The 24,702-nt window shown below is 41.2% G+C and overlaps 1 protein-coding gene across 1 annotated transcript; it reads right to left on the reverse strand.

Annotated features, from left to right (window-relative positions):
• Positions 1 to 9,434: 9,434 nt before the first annotated feature.
• On the reverse strand, positions 9,435 to 24,076 carry MAEL (maelstrom spermatogenic transposon silencer). The gene is made up of 12 exons (XM_074816703.1): positions 23,933 to 24,076; positions 23,162 to 23,248; positions 20,901 to 21,003; positions 17,950 to 18,105; positions 17,408 to 17,449; positions 16,404 to 16,531; positions 15,496 to 15,550; positions 14,776 to 14,917; positions 13,491 to 13,553; positions 12,507 to 12,639; positions 12,173 to 12,251; positions 9,435 to 11,399 (listed from the first exon to the last, which is right to left on the reverse strand). Exons 1-12 carry the CDS (start codon positions 24,074 to 24,076, stop codon positions 11,284 to 11,286), a joined length of 1,248 nt encoding a protein of 415 aa, XP_074672804.1. The 3' UTR covers positions 9,435 to 11,283.
• Between the last annotated feature and the right edge of the window lie 626 nt (positions 24,077 to 24,702).

Below are 24,702 nucleotides of genomic sequence, written 5' to 3' on the forward strand. Positions count from 1 at the left end.
GGAACAACAGATGGATTTGTAACTGGCAGCTGATTAAGATCTAGGAACAGTCTAGTAGCCTATATACTGTCAGATTCCTGAATTTATGAGTTCCAGCTCAGAGAGTTCCTAAATACTAATTTTCATTACATTATGCTTTCCTCCAGACTGGTGGATGGGCAAGTCAGAAATAATCCATTGCTCCTGCTGCTGCTTCTGCAAAAGTGACAGTGTGAGAGCATGTACATAGCAAGTACATCTTAAATAAAAAGAAGGAAAAAAAAAGAAAAAAGGGGGGAAAGGAGGAAAGGTACCTTTTTATTCAGTATTGTAACAATTTAATCAGAAGCACTGTATGTGCAAGATGCATGCAAATGTGGAGAGAACTCCCATCACTAGTATCTTTGGAAGAGAATGGACTGTTTGTCCAAAAGACTGTAACTACAGTATTAAAGCTAAGAGCTGTTTGGTGGGTTTGGGGTTTTTTGTTGTTTTTTTTTTCTAAAAAAAGATATGTTCAGTAAATGACTTACACTACAATATTTATCCTTTCAAAGCTCTCTATTGCATCTTCGACTTCAGGAGTTTCAGAAACTTACTTTAATGCCTCCCACATACCCTTTACCCCCAAGTAGTTACTTTTAAATCTGTAACAAAAATCTAAAATATAACTTTAAAGAAGAACCAGCAATCCTCCTACACATGGGCAGAATTTTCTAGATTTTGAGCTATGCAAATCAGACTACCAGAATTGTTATGCTGCCTTGCTTTCCAGCTGCCTTTGTTTTACATGGTACTTAAAATATAATTATTAATTTGCACTAATAACAACTGCGAAGACCAAGAACCAGAGTTCTTGACAAAGTACATACAACCCAAATCTCTCTGGCAATGAACAACCTGAAATGCAATTCAGCAAGACATTCTGAGGACCTATTCCTGTGCTTAGTTTAGATGCATGACAAAACATTGCAAAAATGGATGACTAAAAAAGAATTTTGCACACAGAAGCTGAAGGCAGATAAAAAACAAGGTGCATAGCTGAGAAACAGAGCTGATACGTATTTTACTCTCTTTTGTAACAAGCAAGTATAGTATGAATTATTTAATTAGCATTTTAACAAGTTTTTACTGTAAAACAAAAGCTATTTCTTTTATAAATATTCAAGTCAGCACTCTGCATTCCCTCACAAACAGCTACACCCTGGGGCTGAAGAGGGCTTCTGCTGAGGGCTAGTAGTGTGGATTCTCACAGATTGTACCCGGGAAGGCCAGCAAAAGGACTCAACAATTATTAGAACTATTTATGGCCAGAAACTGGCTCTGGCCTCTAAACCATTTTAACAGTGTTACCTATCCCATACTCTTCATTTTTAGGATATGTGAAGCTTAATTGCTGCTTGTCAGCCGAAGTCTTGAAGTAACATTTACACATTGGTCATTTTAAGCATAAAGAAGAATGCAGATTAGCAAATCTGCATTATCTGAAGAAGCCAGCAACAAAATACACACGAGATTACATAATGACCCCCAAAACCAAGAATTCATTTCTCTGTAAGCAGGTTCCATAAGAACTAGCAGGGAAAAAGCAAGAGAGTCAAACCTGACAACCATTACAGCAGAACTACTTATGTTCTGCAGCGCTCAGCTCTGTTCTACGCTGGGAAATAAACTAAGTGATAGCACACAGAGAGACAGTGGAGATATTTCAGTGCTGCTTATATTTTTTTTCTTTTTTTTTTTTTTAATAAGACTAACATTTTGGAAGTTGTGTATTTATCAGAATGCTACATGTGTTTTTCCTCAACCAATTTGTTAAACTCAGTCAGCCAGAAATACACATACTCAAATTCCTATCTTACTCCAAGGTTTTCCTGTGACTGAATTAATTACTTGTGTGTCTTGTATATTTTTTGAAGTAGGAATAATTTCAAGAGCCTATATTATACCCACAACTTTAAAAAAAATTAAAGAGGCACTAACGTATTTGGGGTAAAGATGGGGAAAGCTAGCAATACTTATCTAATTCCAAAGAATTAATGTACATATACTCAACTTCAATACTCACTTCTCTCAAAAGGCAGGAAGTAGGCAGAAAATCAATGACCAAGCAGAAAAGTAAATTCCTACTTTATCCTTTACCCAGCATATAGTAAATCAGTGTTTAGTTATGTTCAACTTTCACATGGAAGAATATACACGTGAGCTTTATCTGTGCATGAACAAGAAGACCAGAACACAAGGATTTAAGCCCTCACCAAACCATTTTCCCATCTGCAGGACTGCTGACATCTGTTACCCCAATTGGAACAACCACCACAGTAAGATTTTGATACATCATCACTTAGCAAGACTTGTTTTGCCAAGCATACCAAGAGGATATTTAAAAATTACCAGTTTTTCCTTCTGACCTACCTCAGCAACCTGCAACAGGCCATGCTCTATAATGAAGCATGTGAAGGAAACAAAGAAATCTACTTCATCAGTCTAGCAACCCAATGAAAAGCGGGCAAGACAGAAATCTCATATGCAAAAGTGGCTCACCTGGCACTGCTCAAAGCAATTACATTAACCAGGACTACACCACAGTTCCCTCTTGTGTTTAAAGGGGAGGAATGTCCCCCCAGGACAATGCTCCTTCACTTCCCAGCTTTAATTCTTTCCATTCACATTAAAGGTTTTACTTGCTGAAGTGCTAAGGCTTGGACAACAGGCCCAAGCCAGAGTTGACCTATAGATGAATCCTGTATATTTTATAACCGATAACCATTGTGCTAGTAGGTATTGTACTAAGTTATAACAACCCACTTATGCTGGTGTAAAAAGTGCTAAAGTGTTGAAGTACTGAAGCCGGAACCACAGGCCCCGAGCCAAAACTGCTAACTTAGTATGTAGTCATCAACAAAGTATGTAAGCTCACTAGTGAAAGATGCAGCTTAGACAGAATATAATCAGTAGTGAGGATGAAATGCTGAGAGAATGTATCCAGCTTTCCTTTCTCATCCTTGTTCAAGGCTGAGAACCCACGTATTTGGCCTTGTTGTAAACTCCCTTGGTTTCCCCCCCTGAGCCCTGGCCAGGCTTTGGGTGGAATCCAACAGAGAATGAAACCAGGTATTTTCAGGTGCCAGTTATTCCAGCTTGCTGATTTTTGGTATATAAGGCTGGGCCCGCTCACAGCGACTTTGGAAGCCTCACCTACGGGTGGACGCACCGCGTAGGATTTCCCACTTGCCGGGAAAGGCTCTCCAAATCCTCGCTGTAACCGGGGCTCCCCGGCGACTGCGGATCTGGATGATGGTAACGTATGCAAGTGGTGATGGATCTTTCTTAATCACTATTCTCTCTCTCGTGTAGTAACGATTTGATGCATTACCCTGTATTTTCCTATTTGTTGATTTAGGTGCATTATTCTGCCTTTTCTTACTTCATGCTTTCTGTATTATTCTGTTACATTATTTAGGTATCACCAGTAAAATACGCCTGCTCTTTTCACGCTGGTGTCTGAGTTTAATTGGTATCCTTAATCAGCAAAACACTTGCTTATAACATTCTGAAGATAATATACTATGTGGCTTACTAGGGAAAAAAAAAAGTTTGTTATTTGTTTCCAATATAGTCACTTAGCTTTTAAGATTTATTCCTACCTAGGCACTTTTCATCCAAGGAACTCAAAGGTCTACTGAATGTTGCAGGCAAATCACTATCATTTATGAGTGACAGTGATTTGACAAAAGTTAAATGATCTGACTGGAGACACAGATCACCACAATGCAGAAGTATGGAGATAAGGAGTCGTCAGGATTCTCAGTTCTCTGATACACCCTGCAAGGCAAGTATTCTCATCAACACCCTAGTTCCTATTTCACCTTCCAAATTTCCTTTTTTTTTTTTTTTTCGTTTCCTTCTTAGTTTCAGGCTTTCTTCTTGGCGAAGTTGCTCTCCTGCCAGCCCTGGCTGTAGTGTTGCAAAGGGTTATTCCTTCTTAAGTGCAGGACCTCGCTGCATTTCATAAGGTTCCTGTTAGCCCGCTCCTCCAGCCTGTTCAGATCCCTCTGTATAACAGTCCTGCTCTCAAGCATATCAGCTGGTCTCCCAAATTTGGTGTTTTCTGCAGGCAAGAGTGCACTCCATCACCTCCAGATCACTGCTAAAGTCACGAAACAGGCCATAGTATAGAATTCTTCCTTACCCCACTTGTAACTGGCCTCCATGTAGAGTATGAGGAGATTTTTACCCATCTGGTTGTGCACCCATCTACACTGTAACATCCCAACTTGGATACAAGCATACTGTGAAAGACTGTACTGAAAGCCTTGCTAAAGTCACTACCAAACACTACTTTTCTTCCTTTATTCACAAACCTATCATGGAAAGCAGCCAGGCTGGTCAGGCATGATATAGCCCTGGCAAATCCATGCTGACTCTTTCCAGTCCCCCTCTCTCCTTCACATACCCAAAAATGTGTTCCAAGAGGACTCGCTCCATGATTTTTTCCAAGGAGTCCAGTGGAGCTCAGCAGTCCTTTTGACAGATGGGTGCAATTTTTGCCTTTCATTGCTGTGGACTTTCTGTGACCTTTCAAAGGTGAGACTAGAGCCTTGCAAAGGTATCAGGCAGCTTTCTCAGCATCGTCAGATGCAGCCCCTCTGACTCTATGGATTTGTATGGGTCTAGAACTCCCGACTGATCCCCAACTCACTCTTCATCCACTGCTGCTGTTCTCCTCCCTGAACCCTTCCTGAGCATAGAGATCTGAGAGACCTTACTAGAAAAGACTGAAACAAAGAAGGTACTGAGCACCTCAGCCTTATCTGTGTTGCTCCAACCGTGTTACTAAATCACTCACACCATTCAGCAACAGGACCACTTTTTCCTTGTTCAGTCTTTTACCATTAACAAAGTCATAAGAGCTCTTCTTGTTGACCTTGATCCCTTGCAAGCATCAACTCCAGGAGAGCTTTGGCTTTCCAAACACCACCCCTAGAGGCCTGGCCAGTGTTTGTGCATTCTTCCTTTGTAGCCCACACCTGCTTCTACCTCCCTTATATTGCACTAGGACTAGGGTGCAGCCATGAGTTCCCTGTAAAGACAAGACAGTCCCTGATCAATCTACCTGTATTCCTGGACTGTTCTTGCATTTGGAAGATGCTGTTCTTAATGAACTCCCAACCATAATAAACTCCTTTATTCTTCAGAGCTGCCTCCCAGGGATTGCACCCCTACCCCTTTTCCACATAACCCCCAAGATCTACTCTCACTGCCTTCCTCACTCTTCTCAGGACTTCGAGAAGTATTTCCAGTATTACACAGACACAAAACTGGTGCTGCCACTGCTTATTTCAAGATTCAGTATAGCACACAATTCAGAACTGATCAGTCAGACAAGGGTTAATTATCTCACAATTCTTGTTGCTAGAGTAACAGCACTACTTTTCTATTTATTTGTATCATCTGTTCCAGGAAAGACACCGAGGCAGTCTTCTATCTGAAGAAGTTCACAGTACAATGAGCAAACCGTCAAGATTAATTCTGGATGTGTTGGAACTGGTACTAAATTTATTACAGCCCAACATAAGGGAATTTGGAACTTCTCTCTCCTGCATTTCACCTGTTCACTACGGAGTGAGGGGAATGATTTGAAAATGGCGGGAGCTTCTAAGATGGAACCAAGGAAAAGTGAGGGAACAGAGATAATAGAGGGTTAGACTAATAAAAGTGTTTGCTGATTTCTTAATTTTTCTGAATCACTGCAATAAAAACTGGCAGCTCATTCCAAGGTGAAAATGAGGGATGATAATCCTGCAGAAGACATCAAGAGGGCAGAAACTAAATAACAAACTTGTTATTACCCTGCTCCAGTGCATTTACTCTGCCAAATTGAAATATGTTGTTAAAGCCTCTGCAGTCAGCTGCATATACCTCTATCTATCAACCAGAAATTAAAAACTCAGTTTCATACATATACTTGAGTCACTTTTGGGAAAATTTTGAAATTCTTGTTAGGGGAAAGGATTAGCACTTTTTAATTCAACCAGCAGGTCAAAAAGCACAGTCCCTCTTGTGTTAATTATGCAGGGTTTTTAAAAAGATATCAGGAACGGAAAACTACAGCTATTTCACAAGGAAATCCAGACAGGGCTTCCCTGAATACAGGTTTTCATTCACCCAACACAAATTTTTATTCAGAAGAATCTGATGTTCAGCACAACACCATCTGACTGTGATGGCTCAAGACCCAGAGGCCCTGAAACAGAAGCAAGTTTTCTATTTGGGTATAACTCGGCATGGACCTCACTCTAGGTAGCTGGCAAAGAACACAGCCAGTGGTATGAGTATCAACTATGCCATTTGATCAAAGATCTCAGCACTGCTTCGTCCAGTTTGACATGCACCCAAACAGCAAAATCCAACATCTAATACTTGACAGACTCTCCACCCAGAAAATTCCCGCCAAATTACTGCCTTCCATCTTTTAAGATTTTGATGACTGACATATTGCTAAAGAAGTAATAAAGATTAATGTTACTTTAGACACAGCAAACAGTCTCTGGTAAGTTGTTATAATGCAGCTCCTGAAACTGGCACAAGTGTTGAGCCTACAGGCCTCAGGAGTAAAGAGATGACTAGGCGTCCCTTCCCACGCATCACTGACTGCCCAGCTTGTTTTCTCACACTTGGGAGGTGAGAAGGGAGAGCTGCTCTTTATGTGAGAGAAGCTGGAATGCACAGAGCTCCACCTGGGGATGGACAACGAGTCAGTTGGGAGCTCAGGGGTTAGATACAGAGAGAGGGCAGACCAACATGGGTGACATTGTAGCAGATGCCTGCTGCAGACAGCCTTAGCAGGAGGCAGTACACAAGGCCTTCTTCAGACAACTGGAAGAAGCCTGACGCTCCTGATACAAATGATTGAAGAGCCAGGAAGGGCAGGCGCCCTCTGCTGCACCTCATGCTTACAAACAAAGAAATAACTTTATGGCTGGGCCCAAAGAGTGGTGATGAATGGAGTTAAATCCGGTTGGCGGCCAGTCACAAGTGGTGTCCCCCAGGGCTCGGTTTTGGGTCCACTCCTGTTTAACACCTTTATTGATGATCTAGACGAGGGGATCGAGTGCACCCTCAGTAAGTTTGCAGATGACACCAAGTTGGGTGGGAGTGTTGATCTGCTCGAGGGTAGGGAGGCTCTGCAGAGAGACCTGGACAGGCTGGAGCGATGGGCTGAGGCCAACTGTAGGAGTTTCAATACGGCCAAATGCCGGGTGCTGCACTTGGGCCACAACAACCCCCAGCAGCGCTACAGGCTTGGGGAGGAGTGGCTGGAGAGCTGCCAGTCAGAGGGGGACCTGGGGGTGTTGATTGACAGCCAGCTGAACATGAGCCAGCAGTGTGTCCAGGTGGCCAAGAAGGCCAATGGCATCCTGGCCTGTATCAGAAATAGCGTGGCCAGCAGGGACAGGGAAGGGATCTTACCCCTGTACTCGGCACTGGTGAGGCCGCACCTCGATGACTGTGTTCAGTTTTGGGCCCCTCACTACAAAAAGGACATTGAATTACTTGAGTGTGTCCAAAGAAGGACAACGAAGCTGGTGAAGGGTCTGGAGCACATGTCGTACGAGGAGCGGCTGAGGGAACTGGGGGTGTTTAGTCTGGAGAAGAGGAGGCTGAGGGGAGATCTCATCGCCCTCTACAGCTACCTGAAAGGAGGTTGCAGAGAGCTGGGGATGAGCCTCTTTAAACAAGTAATAAGTGATAGGACAAGAGGTAATGGCCTCAAGTTGCATCAGGGAAGGTTTAGACTAGATATTAGGAAGTATTTCTTTACAGAACGGGTTGTTAGGCGTTGGAATGGGCTGCCCAGGGAGGTGGTGGAGTCCCCATCCCTGGGCGTTCAAGAGGCGGGTTGACATAGCACTTAGGGTTATGGTGTAGTTGGGATCTGCCAGTGCTGGGTTAATGGTTGGACTAGATGATCTTCAAGGTCCTTTCCAACCTAGATGATTCTGTGATTCTGTGAACTGGTCAGGGGTGTGAAGGCTGGGGGCTAAACTTAGCTTCAGTAACCATGAGATAGTGGAGTTTGGGATCCTAGGAGGAAGGAAAAGTGCAAGAGGCAGGATCACAACCCTGGACCTCAGAAATGCAGTCTTTGGCCTTGTTCAGAGATCTGCTTGTTAGAATCCTGTGGCATACAGCCCTGAAAAGAGGTCCAGGTGAGCTTGTTGATTTTTCAAGTATTACCTCCTCCAAGATAAACAGGAAAACAAGCAGAGGTTGACCAAAGAGTTCCTGACAAAAGTCAGATGTAAAAAGGAAATATACAGCATGTAGCAGCAGGGACAAATGATCTGGAAGAAATACAAAGATACTGTGTGTGCAGGTATGGGGTTAGGAAAGCCAAAGCCCACCCAAAGCTAAATCTGGTGAAGCACATGAAGGGCAACAAGAAGGACTTCCATGGGTGCACTGAATGGGAAGGGGGAGCTGGCCATAAAGGACAAGGAGAAGGTCGAGGAACTGAATGCCTTCTTCACCTTGATCTTTAGTAGGAACATCAGCCTTGCAAAACAAGTTTCAAATTAAAGACATCAAAACCAGGTATTACTGTATCTACAGTATATATGTATATATTTAAGAGAACATTTCTGCTAAATCAGAATACAAGGTACTGATAAGAATATTCTTAGCTGGAGCAGAGACAGTGGTCAACAGGAACTTATTTGCATACATAGTTTCTACCATTTATTGAAAGGAGAAGGTGGACAAGCCAGAAATGCACAAGTAACAGTCAAAATCATAGTTTCTACTACACCAAAGCAGTAGCTTATAGGTTAATAACTGATGACATAGACTAGATCAGCAAAGTTGTCACCACAGTCCTTTACATTTTCATGACCCTCACACAACTGTTCTAGCCAAAACCTTTACAGTAGAGTAGTAATGCACAATTCAATTCGTCTACTATTCATATAACAAGAACAAAAATACCTATTCACTTTCTAATGTGTATGCAAAACCCAGATGACTGTTACCCATTACTGTCGTGGGACTGAGTAAGCTACACTAACAGGAGGACAGGAAGCCAGGTTTGATAGAATCTGTTAGATGTCTCCTTTACAAAAAAACCTCTTTAGCCAGTTCAATTTGTATGGTACTTACACCCCCCTATGCAGAGAGTATGAAGTTACTGTTACTTTTTACCACGTGAAAAGTACATGTTTAAAACTCCCAGGCTGCATCACTCAAACCCTGCTCGAGAGCCATTCTGCCTTTACTGGGTTTTACTTCTCCGTGAGAATTCTGTCATACAAGTGGGAAGAATTTTGTTCTGATTTTGACCCACAGTTTGTGTCTTACCAGTACTATTCCTTGCACTTAAGAAGTGTGCTAAGGTTGTAAGTCACCATCTTTCCCTCATCTTTACTTTTCCATTAAAGGAAAGCACAATACAGTAATGCTTCTTATTAAGAATTTATTTTTCAAGAAATCAAACAGTTTCAAATTGCAAAACAACCAGGGAAGCAGAGCTCCAAAATTAAAGGATTTTCTATAATCCTCCAACAGCTGTTAGGGATCCCCCTCAATATATGCAGAATAATAGCATTAAATGGGCTACATCAAGTTAGTGTATTCATTCTCATTTTATAGATCTTACTGTTTTCACTACAAAAACCACCACAGTTTGTTGGTTATTACAGTAAGACAGTTACTGCCCTAGTTAACAGTCCTCTGCCTACAGCATATAACAAGGTCTTCTACAGCTTATATACTGTTTAAGTTACAAGTGATAAGGTACAGACATGCCATGGAACCCTAACTCTGCATTTCTCCATTTCTGCTCAGATTCTGTAACTGCTTGAAGATATATAATACCTTAAACATAGTAACAAATACTCTTCGGTTTGTATACTTACACTGATAGTGAAGAAGTATTTTAACAAAAATGAATTCTCTTCTTCCTGAGAATTGAACCTGAAACTTTTATTGCAGCACTGACCTCTGAAAATAATTCAGAAAGAGTACAGCTCTGTATGTTTTGAAATGTCAATGCAGCAATGGCTGTCAGTTAAGAAACTTAAAACTCAAACAACTCTATTCCAATGCAGAGAAGCCTTTACCACTACTAAACGGACACTTGTTACATCATCTTATTTTGGTTGGGTTTTGTTTGGTTGTTTTTTTCAGAAGCATGAACTACCTAATTCCTACAAGGAATGAAATAAGTGTCTTTTCACAGTTAGTTGCTATGGAAATAGTAGTTCACAAATGGACCTCTGTTGCAACAAAATGCAGGAACAACTCAAAAAAATAAGCTTTAAGTACAAGGCTCAGACAACAGACAACTTTCTGGGGACTAGTCCAAGACTTGTACCTCCATAAAACGGAACTTCTAACTTCCTAGTAATACATCAGACAGCCTCCCAGTTTTTATGTGCCCTCAAATAATTTTGACTGGTATCTACCCAGCCTGACTAAACGCGTGAAATTATATCTGCAGATTAATGTATCAGTTTGAATTTGATATTCCTTTCAAAAAAAACCTGTAACACCTACACTCTGCTTCAGTCTTTAAGTTTGAGGGACATGCATTCTTTTTAAAGGGAAAAAAAATAATCTATGTTGTACTTGTTCCTGATGTATACAGCCTGTGCCTCTAAAAGAACATTAATAGGTGGATAAATTTGCCACCACGTTTCTTCCAAGACATTCCATAGAAAGTCTGCTTTTTTTGCCTTGAATGATGACTCACACTCTTCATGGCTAGAACTGACAAATTATAGCAAACCTTTGAGACTGTTATACCTTTAATGCCCTTAGTATGGCCCTTCATACCTTCAGTGCTCCCCCCCCCCATCATTTTTTGATGAGAGACTGTTATACACCAAAATTCTATCTTCCACATGCTGAAGAGGGGAAGGATGTTATTAAAGAAGCAATAAAGCACTTGTTTAAAGCTACATTGGCCACTAAAGAATTCTTCTATTCCAATGATATTGACTAACAGATCTTGAATTTGCACTCCACCCATTAAGAAATAGAACTAGTATGGCATGTATTTTTAAAGAGAGGATGCAACTGTCAGGTCCCTTCAAAGGAAGTCTTTCTGTAGATAATAAACAAGACTTTTGTCTTCTTTAAATACAGTCAATAGTTTTACCATTCTAACAAGAACTTGAACTGTGAAGGGTTGCATATAAGATGAAAAACAGTCTGGAGAAACTGCTGGTTATCTTAGGGAAACAAGGAAAATTATAATTTACAGCTGTCCTGGATGTAAAAAAAAAAACCAAACAAACAACCCTTTCAATTACTAAAAGACATGGATAGATCAGATGCATTTTTCAGCAATCGAGTAATTCCTCTTCCTCGCATGGTACTTGCTCCATAAATGGCAGTCTTCACACCACATGGAGAATCACCTATTAAATTAAATACAGTTTGCAAATCAAATCAGCCTTCACAGCTTGCACAAATTAATGGAATTGTTCTTTGTATGCTGTGGAGCTGAACCTATTCTCTAATATAAAGAGACAGGGGTTGTGTCCTCTATAAACACCAAGACCATAAGATCTCAGAGTTTAATTCAGCGTGTGTTTTATATGCGAGAAAATAAGCTGCACACTCAGAATTCTTACAGTTATTTGTCTTGCAAACTTGATTCTGTTCCTCTGGAGATTAGCCATGAACTACTCCGATGCACTGAGCTCAAGTGCCTTCTCTTAAAAAAAATTTGTCTCCAAACAGAAGACTTTAAATGAGCAGTCTTTGTAAACTGAATTATAACAGAATACTTGCAACAAGTACTGCGTCTGCACATATGACAACTTAAGAGCAAGAAGAGTATTTTAAAGATGGCCCTGCCTCAAAGCACCTAAGCATATGAGAATGGACTTCACGTAGCAGAAAAAATAAGGGGGTATAAATCAGAGAGCAACATTTATAAGAAAAACTAAATTTTGAGAGACCTTTTTGACCACAAGATTGCATCCAGTAAGAAAAGGGCAGCTCTTTATGTTTGTGTCTTCAGAAATTCAATGAAATCCATATGCAGGAATAAGTGTAGCTCATGCAGAGCTGTTTAAGCTTTATGCCACTGACAGGCAACATTTAAGCCCAGAAATTTTAAAAAGCAGCAACTGGATTAAATTTAAATACCTCTTTACCCTTACAAATGTGAAAGTTTCAAACTCACAATTAGCAGGGACAGACTCTTGATCCTGACTTGGAGAAGCGAAATGTCTGTCACATCCAGAACCCTGAACCTTCATTTTCTGTATGAAGACACAAATGTTCAAAATAATATACGTCTTCTAAAATGTGCTATACACAACTATCCATGAAATCTACGAATTATGGTCAAAAGTGACAAGAAGTGTCCCAGCTAGTGATTATTTTTCTTTCGTTGGTCTGCCCAAGATATGTCACAAAAGACAGCATCCAAAGAGAAAACAGCTAATCTGAAATTGGCAAGTTTGAACACTCACGTTAACTAGAAATAAACAGGATGTCAGTCTGAAGAACCTGACCTGAAAACGTCCAGCATCCAGTATCACCATCTTGGTATTTCTGCTTTCACCATAATCAGAGTCTTGAAGAGGTAGGTGAGCTGCTGTCAGCGAGACTCCATACACACTAGCTAAAGATCTACTGATGCAATAACTTGACAAAGAAAAAAAGAAAACAAGAAAAGTATGGCTAAGAGGGCTGTAATGCTCATGTACAGAAGCACAGCATTTTTACTTCAACTGGAAAACAAGAGCAACCAGACTGACATGCACAGAGCAGATGACAGAGGGCAGAAGGACATTATTGCAGCAGCTAAATAGTTACACTGCATCCTTCCAAGACCACCAGCCTATTCTACAGCTACACATTAAATTAAAACAACTGCTGCCCCACGCTATCAAATGCAGCCACTTAGAAGTGTGAAAAGCAACATTTTTTTGCAAGGCATATCAGTACATAACAAGAGTTTTTTGAATGAAAGACTATTCATTATTATCTCTCTCAAAGTGCCTCTACTACTGATCGGGATCTTAAATGGCATTTCCTTGTTTCCCTTTTCCCACGCCAAAAAGATTACAGAACCTTACGTATCTACATTATACGTAGGGCAGTATAAAAGTTTCTAAAGTAGAGATATACTAGAATATACTGAGAATTTTTCAAATACAGGTATACTAAACCTCTGAAGAAAAACAGTGAATTCTAATGTAATTAACACTTCCCTCAACTCTCCAATAGTGAGTGGAGGTAGTGAAAGGATGACTACAGTGATTGAATGAAATTACATTACATCTAATTGTTAAGACTTATAGCATACTGCTAAGCCATACAAACAACAATGGAAGTTACAAAGAGAACAAAATCTTGGGGATGGAGGGAATAACTAAAACTCAAGATCTACCACTACAGTGCTCCCAGCAGCCAGAGAAGTCAGAGCCAAAAACATGCATCTCTAACAAAGTAAACAGTCACCATACTGGAGGTAACTCCTTCGCAATACTCACGCAATTTTCTTACAGGATGCCAAAGCACAGCAGACTATATCATTCTCTTCATGCCACTTGCACCTACATGAAATGAAGTTCAGGCTTATTTCAGAAGCATCTACATTGTTAATCAACATGAATAGTTGGTCTGGTCAGAAGGAACAAGAACAAATATTAAATATGTTATCTTTTTGTCTCAGTGACCATATAGTGCCTTTAAAATTTCAGAGGACCAGTATTCAAAAACTAAGTTCTAAGTGGTTTATGCAGAGTTAAAAGGCACGCTTCACAGGCAAACTGCTTCACGCTAAGGAGGGGGGAAGGGTGAAAAGAGAATCCTAAGAGACAAATGGGAATTTAAAGGTAACAATTTGAAGTTTCCCATTAATGTAAAATACTTCCTCTTAGTATAAGCATCCCCACTTTCCTCTCCAAATATGTGTTTTAAAGTACATTTGTCCATTCTTGTTAAGGTCTCCCTCTAGTGTGAAGATACTCATGGAAATGGAAAACTGTCTGACTATAAAAAGATAGTGACACTGATTATTGCAATGGATCTTAAAATCCATAACATAAACAGGATAATTTTTCTTTTTTTAAATTACTAAAATTTGAGATCACATTATTGGTTCTTACTTAAAACAGTGGCAGAGGAAAAGTTACAAGTATATTTCTAAGTTAGCTGCATCAATATTAAATATTTCCCCGCAACACCACAAGCTACATATGACTTCTTTGTACAAACATGGAAGAATCTGAAAAGCAGGAAAAGCTTTAGTGTTCAAGACATTAGGGAAAAAAGAAAAAAGGAAAAAGTCCTACAAAGTAAATTGGATTCCAGATTTGTAATTAAAAACATTCATTCCAGAAGAAGAAGATAGCATCTATCTTATGCTTGAGAACTTGGTTGATACCACTGGCAAACATACCTTGTCCCTCATCACAGTAGCAGGATGAGGCATTGGATGTATAGCAACAGCCAGGTCCCATCCAAATTATGCTTCCAAGAGAGTCTGAATCTTCCCACTTCTATGATTTCCCGTTAAATATCACAATATATTTTACTCCCATTTTTCACCCCCTCCTTTAAATTAGGCCCTAGACTCCGCATTAAAAAGCCATCTATCTTTACACGTCTTTTGGGAAAGTATTTTTCATTTCCAGTTGTACTCATGATGTCACAAGAAACATTTCTGATATGAAAGCTTACAGAATATTCAGTCCTGGAAGCATACAAGCTGTATGTAGGGCACCAAGACACATCAGGCTAATAAATGTTTCCACAAAGAAGAACCCAACATACCTGGTATTACTGGAGAAATCCCACAGGAAGACATCCAGTTCTTTACACACCCAAGTCTTGGATGGCTCCTTTTGGTGTTTCTTCTGGTACAGTTCTGTTACCAGGTCTTCTACAGCAAGAAGCTCCAGATGGCTCTCAATGCCTGTAGCTCAGAGAAAATCCAGGTCAGGAAAACAAGAGTCAGTGAATATTCTGCTCAACTCACTTCTCAGTCAGTCCCTGTTCAGTGGCCAGCCTCTTACCAGAGCATCAAAGCTCTTGTAAACCTTAACAAGTTATTCCACCAGTGGTTTTAATAAAACCTAGCTTCCTAGCAAAGTGGGTCATCTTGTATTTCCCTAATATTCTCCATCTCAGTAATTATGTATCCTACTTGTGGACCACCTCTCCACAGAAGCTGTTACATTTTCCCCTGTGTTACCATACACTCACCTTCGCAGTAATCTCACTGCCTGTAACGCTCCTTTAACTGGCTGAGCAAGAAACAGTGTATGTTATGCTACAGATCTGCTCATTAGCCAGTTAGAGCTGATCATACCACGGGTTTACTGTCACTGACGAGGAGGAAAAGAAGAGGGAGAAGCATGCAAAGTAGTTCTAGCTATCAGTACCATCTTTTACTAAACCTTTGAGACCCAAAGATTTTCAGACAAATACAGCTGTCCATGATTACATATCCCTTCTTTCTTGGGGGTAGGCCATAAATGATCCATTTCCCACCTGTTATGCTGGCCATTCGATTGAGACACCAGTTAATTCGGAATCGGTCATCAGACTAGAGGAAAGAAAATTTCAGTCACGTTGAAGTACAGTATATAATTCTGACATCTGCAAGACTTCTGACTACGTCTGACAAAGTCACCTCCAAAACAAAATTCAACGTTTGTGGGACTGAATGTACACCCTTCTTGAAAGTTCTCTTGAAGAGGAACTAAATGCCACAGAGGCCTTCCAACCAAACCCCAGGAGAAATTCTGGACTAATGTTTGGGGACAGGTTAAACATTAACCCATACTACAGGTGTCTCCACTAAGTGCTCTGAGATTTTTTTTTCATGCATATTTCTTCACAGCCCTGTATTTATGGATGGAGCCTAAGACCTTGACCTTGCCTGCCATTTTAACGAGTAACATTAAGCTCAAATGGAATCAAAACATCATACAGCTGTCAAACACCTCTGAATCCTAATATTTTGTTTTGCTCATTGGCAAATGAAACTTGAGCAAAAATTAAGATGTACAGTATTCTCATGGGGAAAGAGTAATAAAACCATAAAAACATCCCTTAGAAAAGCAGGACTGTGTGACTATTATTCAGAACAATCAATTTAAGACAATCTTAAAAGCCCTTAACCTAAGTCAAAATGATGTCAGAGACCAAGTGAAATGTTCATCAGTAGACCAAAGTGCAGGCTGAAAATAAGAAGGCAGAAAATTAGTCTCTGCTTTATAAAAAGGTTAGCTTCTAGGGACCATTTCTTCCTGCATGGAATTGGGAAACTTTGGAAAAAGAGTGTCTTTTCCCACTCATTAGGTTTTAGAGTTAACTATCTCCTTAGTCATCCAACAGAAGTGAAATTAGAGGCTTTGACTTAGAGCATCTTACTTTGACCTTGACCTCGACCATACCCTGCAGTAGAAGTGAGGCCAAACACCTCTGACTGGCTGGACAAACTCAAGAAGTTCCCGTAAGACAACTGCATAACAAGTACGTGAAAGATGAAATCCAGATATAGGGATCCTATGAGTGCCATCACCTAATGAAGGGGCGGGACAGAGGAAAAAAAAATTGTAAGAAGTCCTGCTTCCTTAATTGATACAGTTTCCCCCCCCCTTTTGTATCTTTTTATATACATATGTGTATACACACAAACACACACACCTCCTCTCCACATACAGTGTCTGTGATTAAGCTATGAAAACCTTGCTCTGTCAGCAGAAGACTGGTGGGTTTGGGCTGTGAGCAAACACACCCACACTCACCCCTTTTAAAAGGCCGTTACCTAAGTATTTGACATAGGAAAACACGGGCCAAGTTTGTTCCCTCTGTACAGAAGGGAAGGAAGCGTCCTAATAGAAACAAACTGGAATCTATAAACACTACTTAAGAGTCACAAGGGAAACAAGGCAGGCCAAGCCAGACATAACAATGGCATAAATACTTTAACTTTGTTGATATATGTAAAGCTGCAAAACACAACTTTTAAATACAAACTAGTACCTCTGAGTTACCCTGTTACGAATTAGCACTTCGTGCTAAAGATACACACAAGGACTATCAAGGGAAGGACGCTCTGCTCTAATGAGCTTGAAAGCATTTAAAGCTATACAGTGTTGTCCCATTTAAGAAGAACATACTGCTGTTATTATTGAATTAAAATAGGAAGACAGAACACAAATAACTCTGCCATTGACAAAACCGTTTTGGGTGAAGTGTTCTGCCATTTGCGGGTACAAGAAACATATAAAAGGTGACTGCAACAAGCTGCTCTGTCACTCCTTTCTCTTTGAATCTTGACAAGTTCCCAGAAGGAGGAACTGTAGACTTACAAAACATTTGGATAAAGATCAGATAAGCTGAGTCTAAAACTGTACGCCTTTGCATACCATTCTTTTTCTCCATTGATACTCACTAGCAGCCTGACAGTGGTACCGAAAACCACGTGGTGGTTCTTCTGCAGAAGAGCAGGGGAGACAGGAGAAACAGAACAATCATCATCCAACGTCCACAATGACAGATCTTAACTCTCAACTACACACCATAGTTTCATGTACAGAAAGGAACAGCTTCATCTTCCCTCGTGGCCTTGTGCAAGTGCCACAATTATTTTTGAAAATGTTATTTTCAGTTATATGCATTTTAAAAAAGAAAGTATATTATATAATGTGTGTGTTTAGGTCCAATCAAGACAAACATTCATTGGCATGAAATATAAAGCACAAACATCTGAAGGTCCTTCCTGGATTTCCTGCCACAGTTCTGACGCTTAAGTCCATCTCTTCAGAAACAATCAGCACCGCTCCGATATTTTAAGAAGTCCAACCACTTATAGTCAAAGAAATTACCCTGTCTCAATACCAGAAATCTAATCTGGGTAGTAGTAAGTGACACTAGAAAGCCTCCCTCTCACCCCAAAGCAAGATAAACTACTCATCTCCCTTCCTTGGAACTCACCTGGATCTATGAAGTGATGGAAATCGGCCATTATGCCATCCTGTAGGGAGTACTTGACGCACCCAATCTCGCAAGGAAGGAAGCGCTGTTCACAGTAGGACGGCAGCTTGCCATGGCTGTAAATGTTCAGGAAGTAAAAGATGTCTGCAATCACAGCTGAAAGAAAAAAAAAGAGCCTCCACAGGTTACAGCAAGTCATCCTGGCCTCTCTTCATCCAGCGAAAGCTTCAGTGCACTTTATCATATGAGTGAGTAAAGTAAGGTAATGATCAAGTAAAACACACAGATCTTTCTCTGTATCTGAGATGACAAGGTAACTAATACTTATGCAAGTCAGGAATATTGGTAGTCCAGGTACAACCTTCCATAGATGCTACTGTGTGTAGAGATCACCCAAAATACAACCAATTAAAAAAAATAAAGAAAAAAAAAATCAACCCTCAAACGCACAAGAATATTAAGAGGCCTGGAATCCAACAGAAACTACCATTCCTTTTTATGATAGGTCTCCTCACCCTTTAGGAAAATAAGGTTAGGAGGAGAAAAAAAAAAAATCAGTACCTGCAAAGCAGTCTCACAAGCTCAATTCAGTAACTTACACAAGTCAAATGAGCTGGTAATAATCTTCTGGGGTAAGAGGATATGAGAAGTCTGCTAATTAAAAGGATTGTTTCTCTATCGCTAAATGAGCTCCCAAAGAAGAACACCCAAGGCAAATGTTAAGAAATAAATTTATTGTTTAATAATTTTAAAAGTATCAACTATGAAAAATATTTCATAATACACCTTAATCCTTCTCTTCATGTGTGTCACATAACATTCTCACTGAAGTTTAAGATAGCTATTTAATCCTTACCCTGAAGTTCTGCCCCTCATCAAAATTCCTACTTGCTCTACTAAGTAACAGAGATGCATAACTGTTGTTACACAGAAACAATGCTGTATGCCAGTCTTTGGGGCATTTAACACCAGTTGAACTAAGCTTGAATGCTGGTGCTCTCTCTGTCACATCCCGCTCAGATGAGGGAGACAAGTGACTCAGATTCGCAAATCCCCAACAGAGTGGACGATGGTGAGACAAGTCTCAAAGTTCAAACACTTATTAACTACCCACAACGTACTAATTGAACTAAGTATATACATTTATTAACTACCCACAAAGTACTAATTGGCTAAGTATAGAGCAAGTTGTGTAAGCAATACAGTATGTCTAATGGTAGTGAAGGAAAAATGGGAAAAAGGAAAGGAGGGAGATAGAGGGAATAGAGGAACAGAGATCACCAGTCTGGGTTTCTGCGTCGATTCCACCAGCGAGGGTTCCAGGAGGCATCCGTCTTCTTCGCTTCACTGCACTCTCTCCGGTGCCCCCCCCTTGATTTATACCCACTTTCCTTGGGTCCATCCTCTAGGTCGACCCACATACCTACGTATCCCATGTACAGGGAGGGGTAAGGTGTTTCATGGGATGATGTAATTAGCATGATCATGTTAGTCTTCGTTAGCATATTGAGGGATGTTAACTTTAATATGCATTTTGTGGATAATGAAGCAAAGGTCATTCACCAGACAGATGGCCCTTGAAATCTGGCCAGGTGCACCAGAGCAGAGCCGTCCTGTCTCCACAGGGCACCCTCCTCCAGCTGCATCCTGTGTTATTTGGGCAGCTTCGACCTCCACACCATCCACCCCATGACTCTAGTTTCATCTTGCGAGTGTTTGAGGCATTCTTTAGCTCGGAGGGCCTCAACTTTTCTCTCTTTCTCAGGCTGTTTTTCTCAGTCCATGTTTCTCGCAGGCCTGGTTTTTTGTCTCTCACACTCCCACATGGGTCTTAAACTCTGCAAGCTGCAGGGTAATAGGAAAGATATTTCTCCTACCCAAGTGTGAACTGCTTTCCTTATGAAAGAGAAGGATATAGCTACAGGGAACCATACAGGACTTCTACTGAGAAATATTAAGGACCACCATCACAACATGCATCTCAGTTACCCCTTATCATTATCCCTCTTGTTCAGTTTAAAGATTGATCATGTCAGCTCAAGCCACCATGATCAACCCGATCAAATTTGCATCACAATGACAGGGGAGCACGACCTCTGGCAGGAAGGATGCTAACAGGTATCATGCTTTTTATGAAGCTACTTTTTCCTGCCTCTCCATAACCATGACAACGAGAAAATAATTCAAGACTTGTTCAGTAAAAGGCTTGAGCTGAGACTTAACCACACAATAGATATAGCTTATATTAACTGGCTGCTTTACTTATCTTGTAAGCACTAACATTTATCATTTTTCAGAATAATGTAATATTCACTGGGGAAAAGATTACAGATGTGTTCATTACTCAATTCTAATTAAAACATCAATTTGAAGATGGTGTACAGATAAGAAAAGTTTAGTTTTCAAGAGTTCTTTCAATAAGGAAGCAAGCCAGGATGTTATAAAAGCACTGACAAAGTACATATCCCCTCTTTTATTCTCCCAAAGAGGCCAGGTCATCGTTTTATTTAACACTTGTACCACACAAGTTTTGAACTTCAATATCTAACAACTCTTCACCCTTTAAAATCAGTACAAGTATTCTTTTATGCTGAACTTGGATTAGTTCTTGCAAATCATAAATGTAGAAGTTGAAGAATTACCTTTTTCTTAAAAACCATGAAATAATTGTAAAGAAACTATTAGTGGCTATACTCCCATCAAGCTAAAAAAACAAAAGATAGGATTACTTGGGGGGGGAGGGACAGGACAGACAGATGAGGACATTTGCACTGACTTCCCTCCATACCACAAAAGACCTTTTTACAGCAGGAGACCATTAGTTTAAAGCAAACAGTTGACACAGATGGCTATTAGCAAAATGTAAACAACCTTTGTATAGCTACCATTGAGAATATCTATAAAGGGCAAGCTTTTATCTACCAGGATCAACTGTTTTAAGATTACTATACCCTGGTCATTCTTCCAAGACATAGCAGAGGCATCTGGAAGAGAAGCAACAATGGACATCTTTGTGGTCAGACAAGCAGGAACTGGATCAGCCAGATTACATGTCTGGAAAAGATGAGAAAGTTAAAAAAATCAAGAGAGTCTACTAACCCCCAATAAAGTCCTTCACCTCCTTATATTAGTGGAAAACTAACGTCCGCTAACAGTTACGGTTAGGTGGAACAACTGCGCAGTTTATGTACAAGTGCCTGTGTACTTGCAGACCAGGAAGGCGAGATTCCTCTTCTAACAGAAAGAGATAGGTATCTTAGTACCTCAGTCAACCCACTACAACTGGAAAGGACTACCGCTAAATTTACAAAATGTAATTAAAAAAATAAATTGTTAGGTTCAACCACTTGTCACAGGTGAGGAACTTTTCAAATTGGAATTTCAAAAATTTTTCCGTAAACTTTATGAAAAAGTTTGACACACACGTTAGTTTCCTTTGACTAGGAACTGAATTCATGAAAAGCTAATAAAGCCTCAAGGAAGTCATCAGATTGCTCGGGCACAGAACAAGTAAGAGAGGCACATATGCCCATTAAGCATTGCAGATCCATGCAAACAATAAGCTTTTAAGAGGACAGGAAGAGAAACCTCGTAGGCTTATAGAATTCAAACATTCAAGACCCAAATTGGGAATAACATCACATCTAGGTACACTAATTCCAGATGACCATTTTAGCCAAAGTTTGTTGATTATCAGTTTGAAATATTTAAAATAAAATGAGGAATTAGTCCCATCCAAATAAGCTTAAGTCATCTCCAAAAGATGACCGAGATCTTTCTCTACACAAAATAACTGTGGTTGTCTGTGTACAGGGGTGTGATTAATAAATTGAGATCACGTATAATCTTGTACATACACACTCCCCTATTTCCACTGACAGGCAATAAGGATGATGTTCTTTATTTCAGTAAAGCAATTATTTCTTTCCCTGACTACAACTTTTTAAAATGCTACCGCTTGTGGAAGCGAATACAGAAGCCTCCATTTATGACTTAGTTGTCACTTCATGTAGCTCTCCATTATATATGAAAATAGAGCTTCATTAATTACATACCACTAGCCTGCTAAATAACACAACGATGCTCATGTTTTAAACAGCTCTTTCCCATACAGGCAGGCTCCGAAAATCAGAAAATATTGCCTAACATCTCCCTACTAATCTAGATTGACTAGATTAACTAATCCAGATTTACTAGTTACTCCAAACTACAAACATCCTGTCATTCTATCCAGCATCGTGTAAGCGTTTTAAAGTCCTAAAATTTACCTCACCGGTAATTCGTAGTTTATAGTCAGTAACTAGCAATATGGGATAAAGAAGTAAATGCAGCACTATCCATTTACTCAATCAGGCTCTTTGCTTTGACAAACAAGTTTTTACACTGCCAACCAAGACTGGAATAAAATAAGCTTTCTGACACCTCACATAATTCAACCTCTGAAGCAAACTATGCTTCAGGGAACTGCTGAGAGAGACAGATAGAAAGGGAAGGAAAAAAAAAAAAAAAAGACATCCCAACTCCCACCTTTTCTAGACAGTGAATAGTAGAAGGGATCTGTTTAGCACTATTTCTGACCACAACCATACTCAGCCTAACCCAACAGATTACTTCTACATTGTGGGATTCTTCATTGTCCTCCACCATAGCTTTACTGTTCTCTCCATAATCAAACCAACCTAAAAATAATGGCAAGGTATAATTATTCTTTTTGTGCATAGGTTGCAACACTTCATTGACCTGGTCCACCACGCAGCTACTCAAGAATGCCAGATCAGTTGCATACAAGATGTGGTTTCAGGACTCCAGACAAGAACCACCTAAATTAAAGACATTCACAAAGCAAAAGCAACATGAACGTATGACCAGAAGTCATACCAATTTACAGTATTATAAATAAAAGAAACATTCTAATAAGCCAGTGACTGCAAAATACTGTGAAACATATAACAAAGTTGTTAGAGAACTACATTTTACTGGTAGAAGAGCCCAATGGAACAAGCCGTGCTGGTTTAAAACACTGTAGCGTATTCTCACCTTTAATTCAAACCAGAACAATTTTCTGCATAACCTTTGTAACGGTACAGGCTACCACAGCAGCCCTAACCTCCACAGGTTGGAGGCTACAGAGAGCGGGTGATCTTCCATAGCATCACAGCTGACCAAACCTCTCATTAGCCACACTGAAGGGTGTTCCTTTCTCAGCATTTACCTCTTTCACGGCCTTCTGAGAGCGCTTCTTTTCATTCCACTTACGAGCCTTCTCTGTATATGCCATCTTTTCTTCCTTAGTCAGCAACTTGAAGGAAAGCAAATTGTTAAAAGGTTTTTATTGCTTCCTTCTAGTAGTCCCACAAACCAACAAACCCCATGTAAGAAACTAATTGCACATTTCTAAAGGACATTATCAATGCTTGGCAAGAACTGCCAACTGCTAACATCATCTCAAACATTTCCAGTAGCTTTCTCCCTAACAAAGCCATAAGCTTTTGTCCAAAACACCTGGCAAGCACAGGCTTCTGAAGCATCTTCAGACGGGGGCCAACAAGCACTGGGCCACCACCACCACAAACAGGAGGTCTTCCGAAAGGACTCCTGCCAGCCACGGATGCCACTCCCCATGGCACACAAGCCAGAGCTGCCCCCCGCAGCTGAGAGGAGGCCGCCGTAGCTTGTGCTTCTTCGCTAGAGCCAGCTGAAGCCCCTCAACATACTCCCTTGAGCCGCTAAACATACGGCAGCTGAGCCGCCAGCTAGTTCACCCTCTGAGAAAGGCCACGCCGTTTTGCGTGTGCGGTGTGTGTGCCCCGCCACCTGCCCTGGCGCACCGCTCGGATGCGCCCGGCGGGGGCTGCTGCCCCACACGGCAAGAGGCAGGGAGCGGCTCCGTGACCCACGGCCCCGGCACGCTGCGGCTGGAGCGGGGCCGCGCCGCGGGGCTCCCCCGGCCCGCCCCGCCATTAAGCGGCGTTAGCCCTCTCACCGCCCACGCCTGGGAGCAGTAGGGGACGGCGTCCACCACGCCGGTCACGGGCAGCCCGCGCCGCCGCAGCTCGGGCAGCTGGTCGCGCACGAAGAAACCGTAAGGGCTGCGGAACCCGCTGCGGGAACCCCCGCGGTGCGCCATGGCGACGCCCGCAGACCTCGCCGGGCCTCGGGCTCTGCCCGCCACGCCTGAGCGGCACCGGGTCTGGCCGGCGGCCCGCCTCCCCGGGCGCGGCACACGCCCACCCTCGCTGTTTGGCGGGAAGGGGAGGTTAACTGTGGCACGTTACCGCCCGCCCCCCCGGCCTTTTGGCGGGAAGGGGAGGATAACCCTTACACGTTAACGCCCGCCCTCCCTCATGGATGCCGCCCTCCCTCATGCATGTCGCCCTCAGCCGCGGGCTGGGCGGCCTCCTCAGGGGCGCGGGCACGCTGCGGGCCTTAACTGCCACCTCAAGACAGGCCTTCAGGAGAGCATGGCAGGGTTGTTTGTTGGTTTGGGGTTTTTTTTTTTTAAATGTTCTTTGGTGCTGCAGGATAAGAAATACCTGACGGTCGCAATAGCTTGCACCAAGTTCTCATAGACATTCAAAAATGCAGGCTCCTCACCTTCAAAAAATGGGAATATACTGATTTTTCAAAGTAAAAGGGTCATACTCCTCTATATCCTCTCAATCTGAATAATGTTATATACTAAATTTAGTAAAATCCTTACAAAGAGTTGTGCTGCATTAATTTATGCAGGCAGCTGTGTTCACATCTATAAAC

This window comes from Strix aluco, chromosome 2 (genome assembly GCF_031877795.1).
Source record: "Strix aluco isolate bStrAlu1 chromosome 2, bStrAlu1.hap1, whole genome shotgun sequence".
Taxonomy (NCBI): domain Eukaryota; kingdom Metazoa; phylum Chordata; class Aves; order Strigiformes; family Strigidae; genus Strix; species Strix aluco.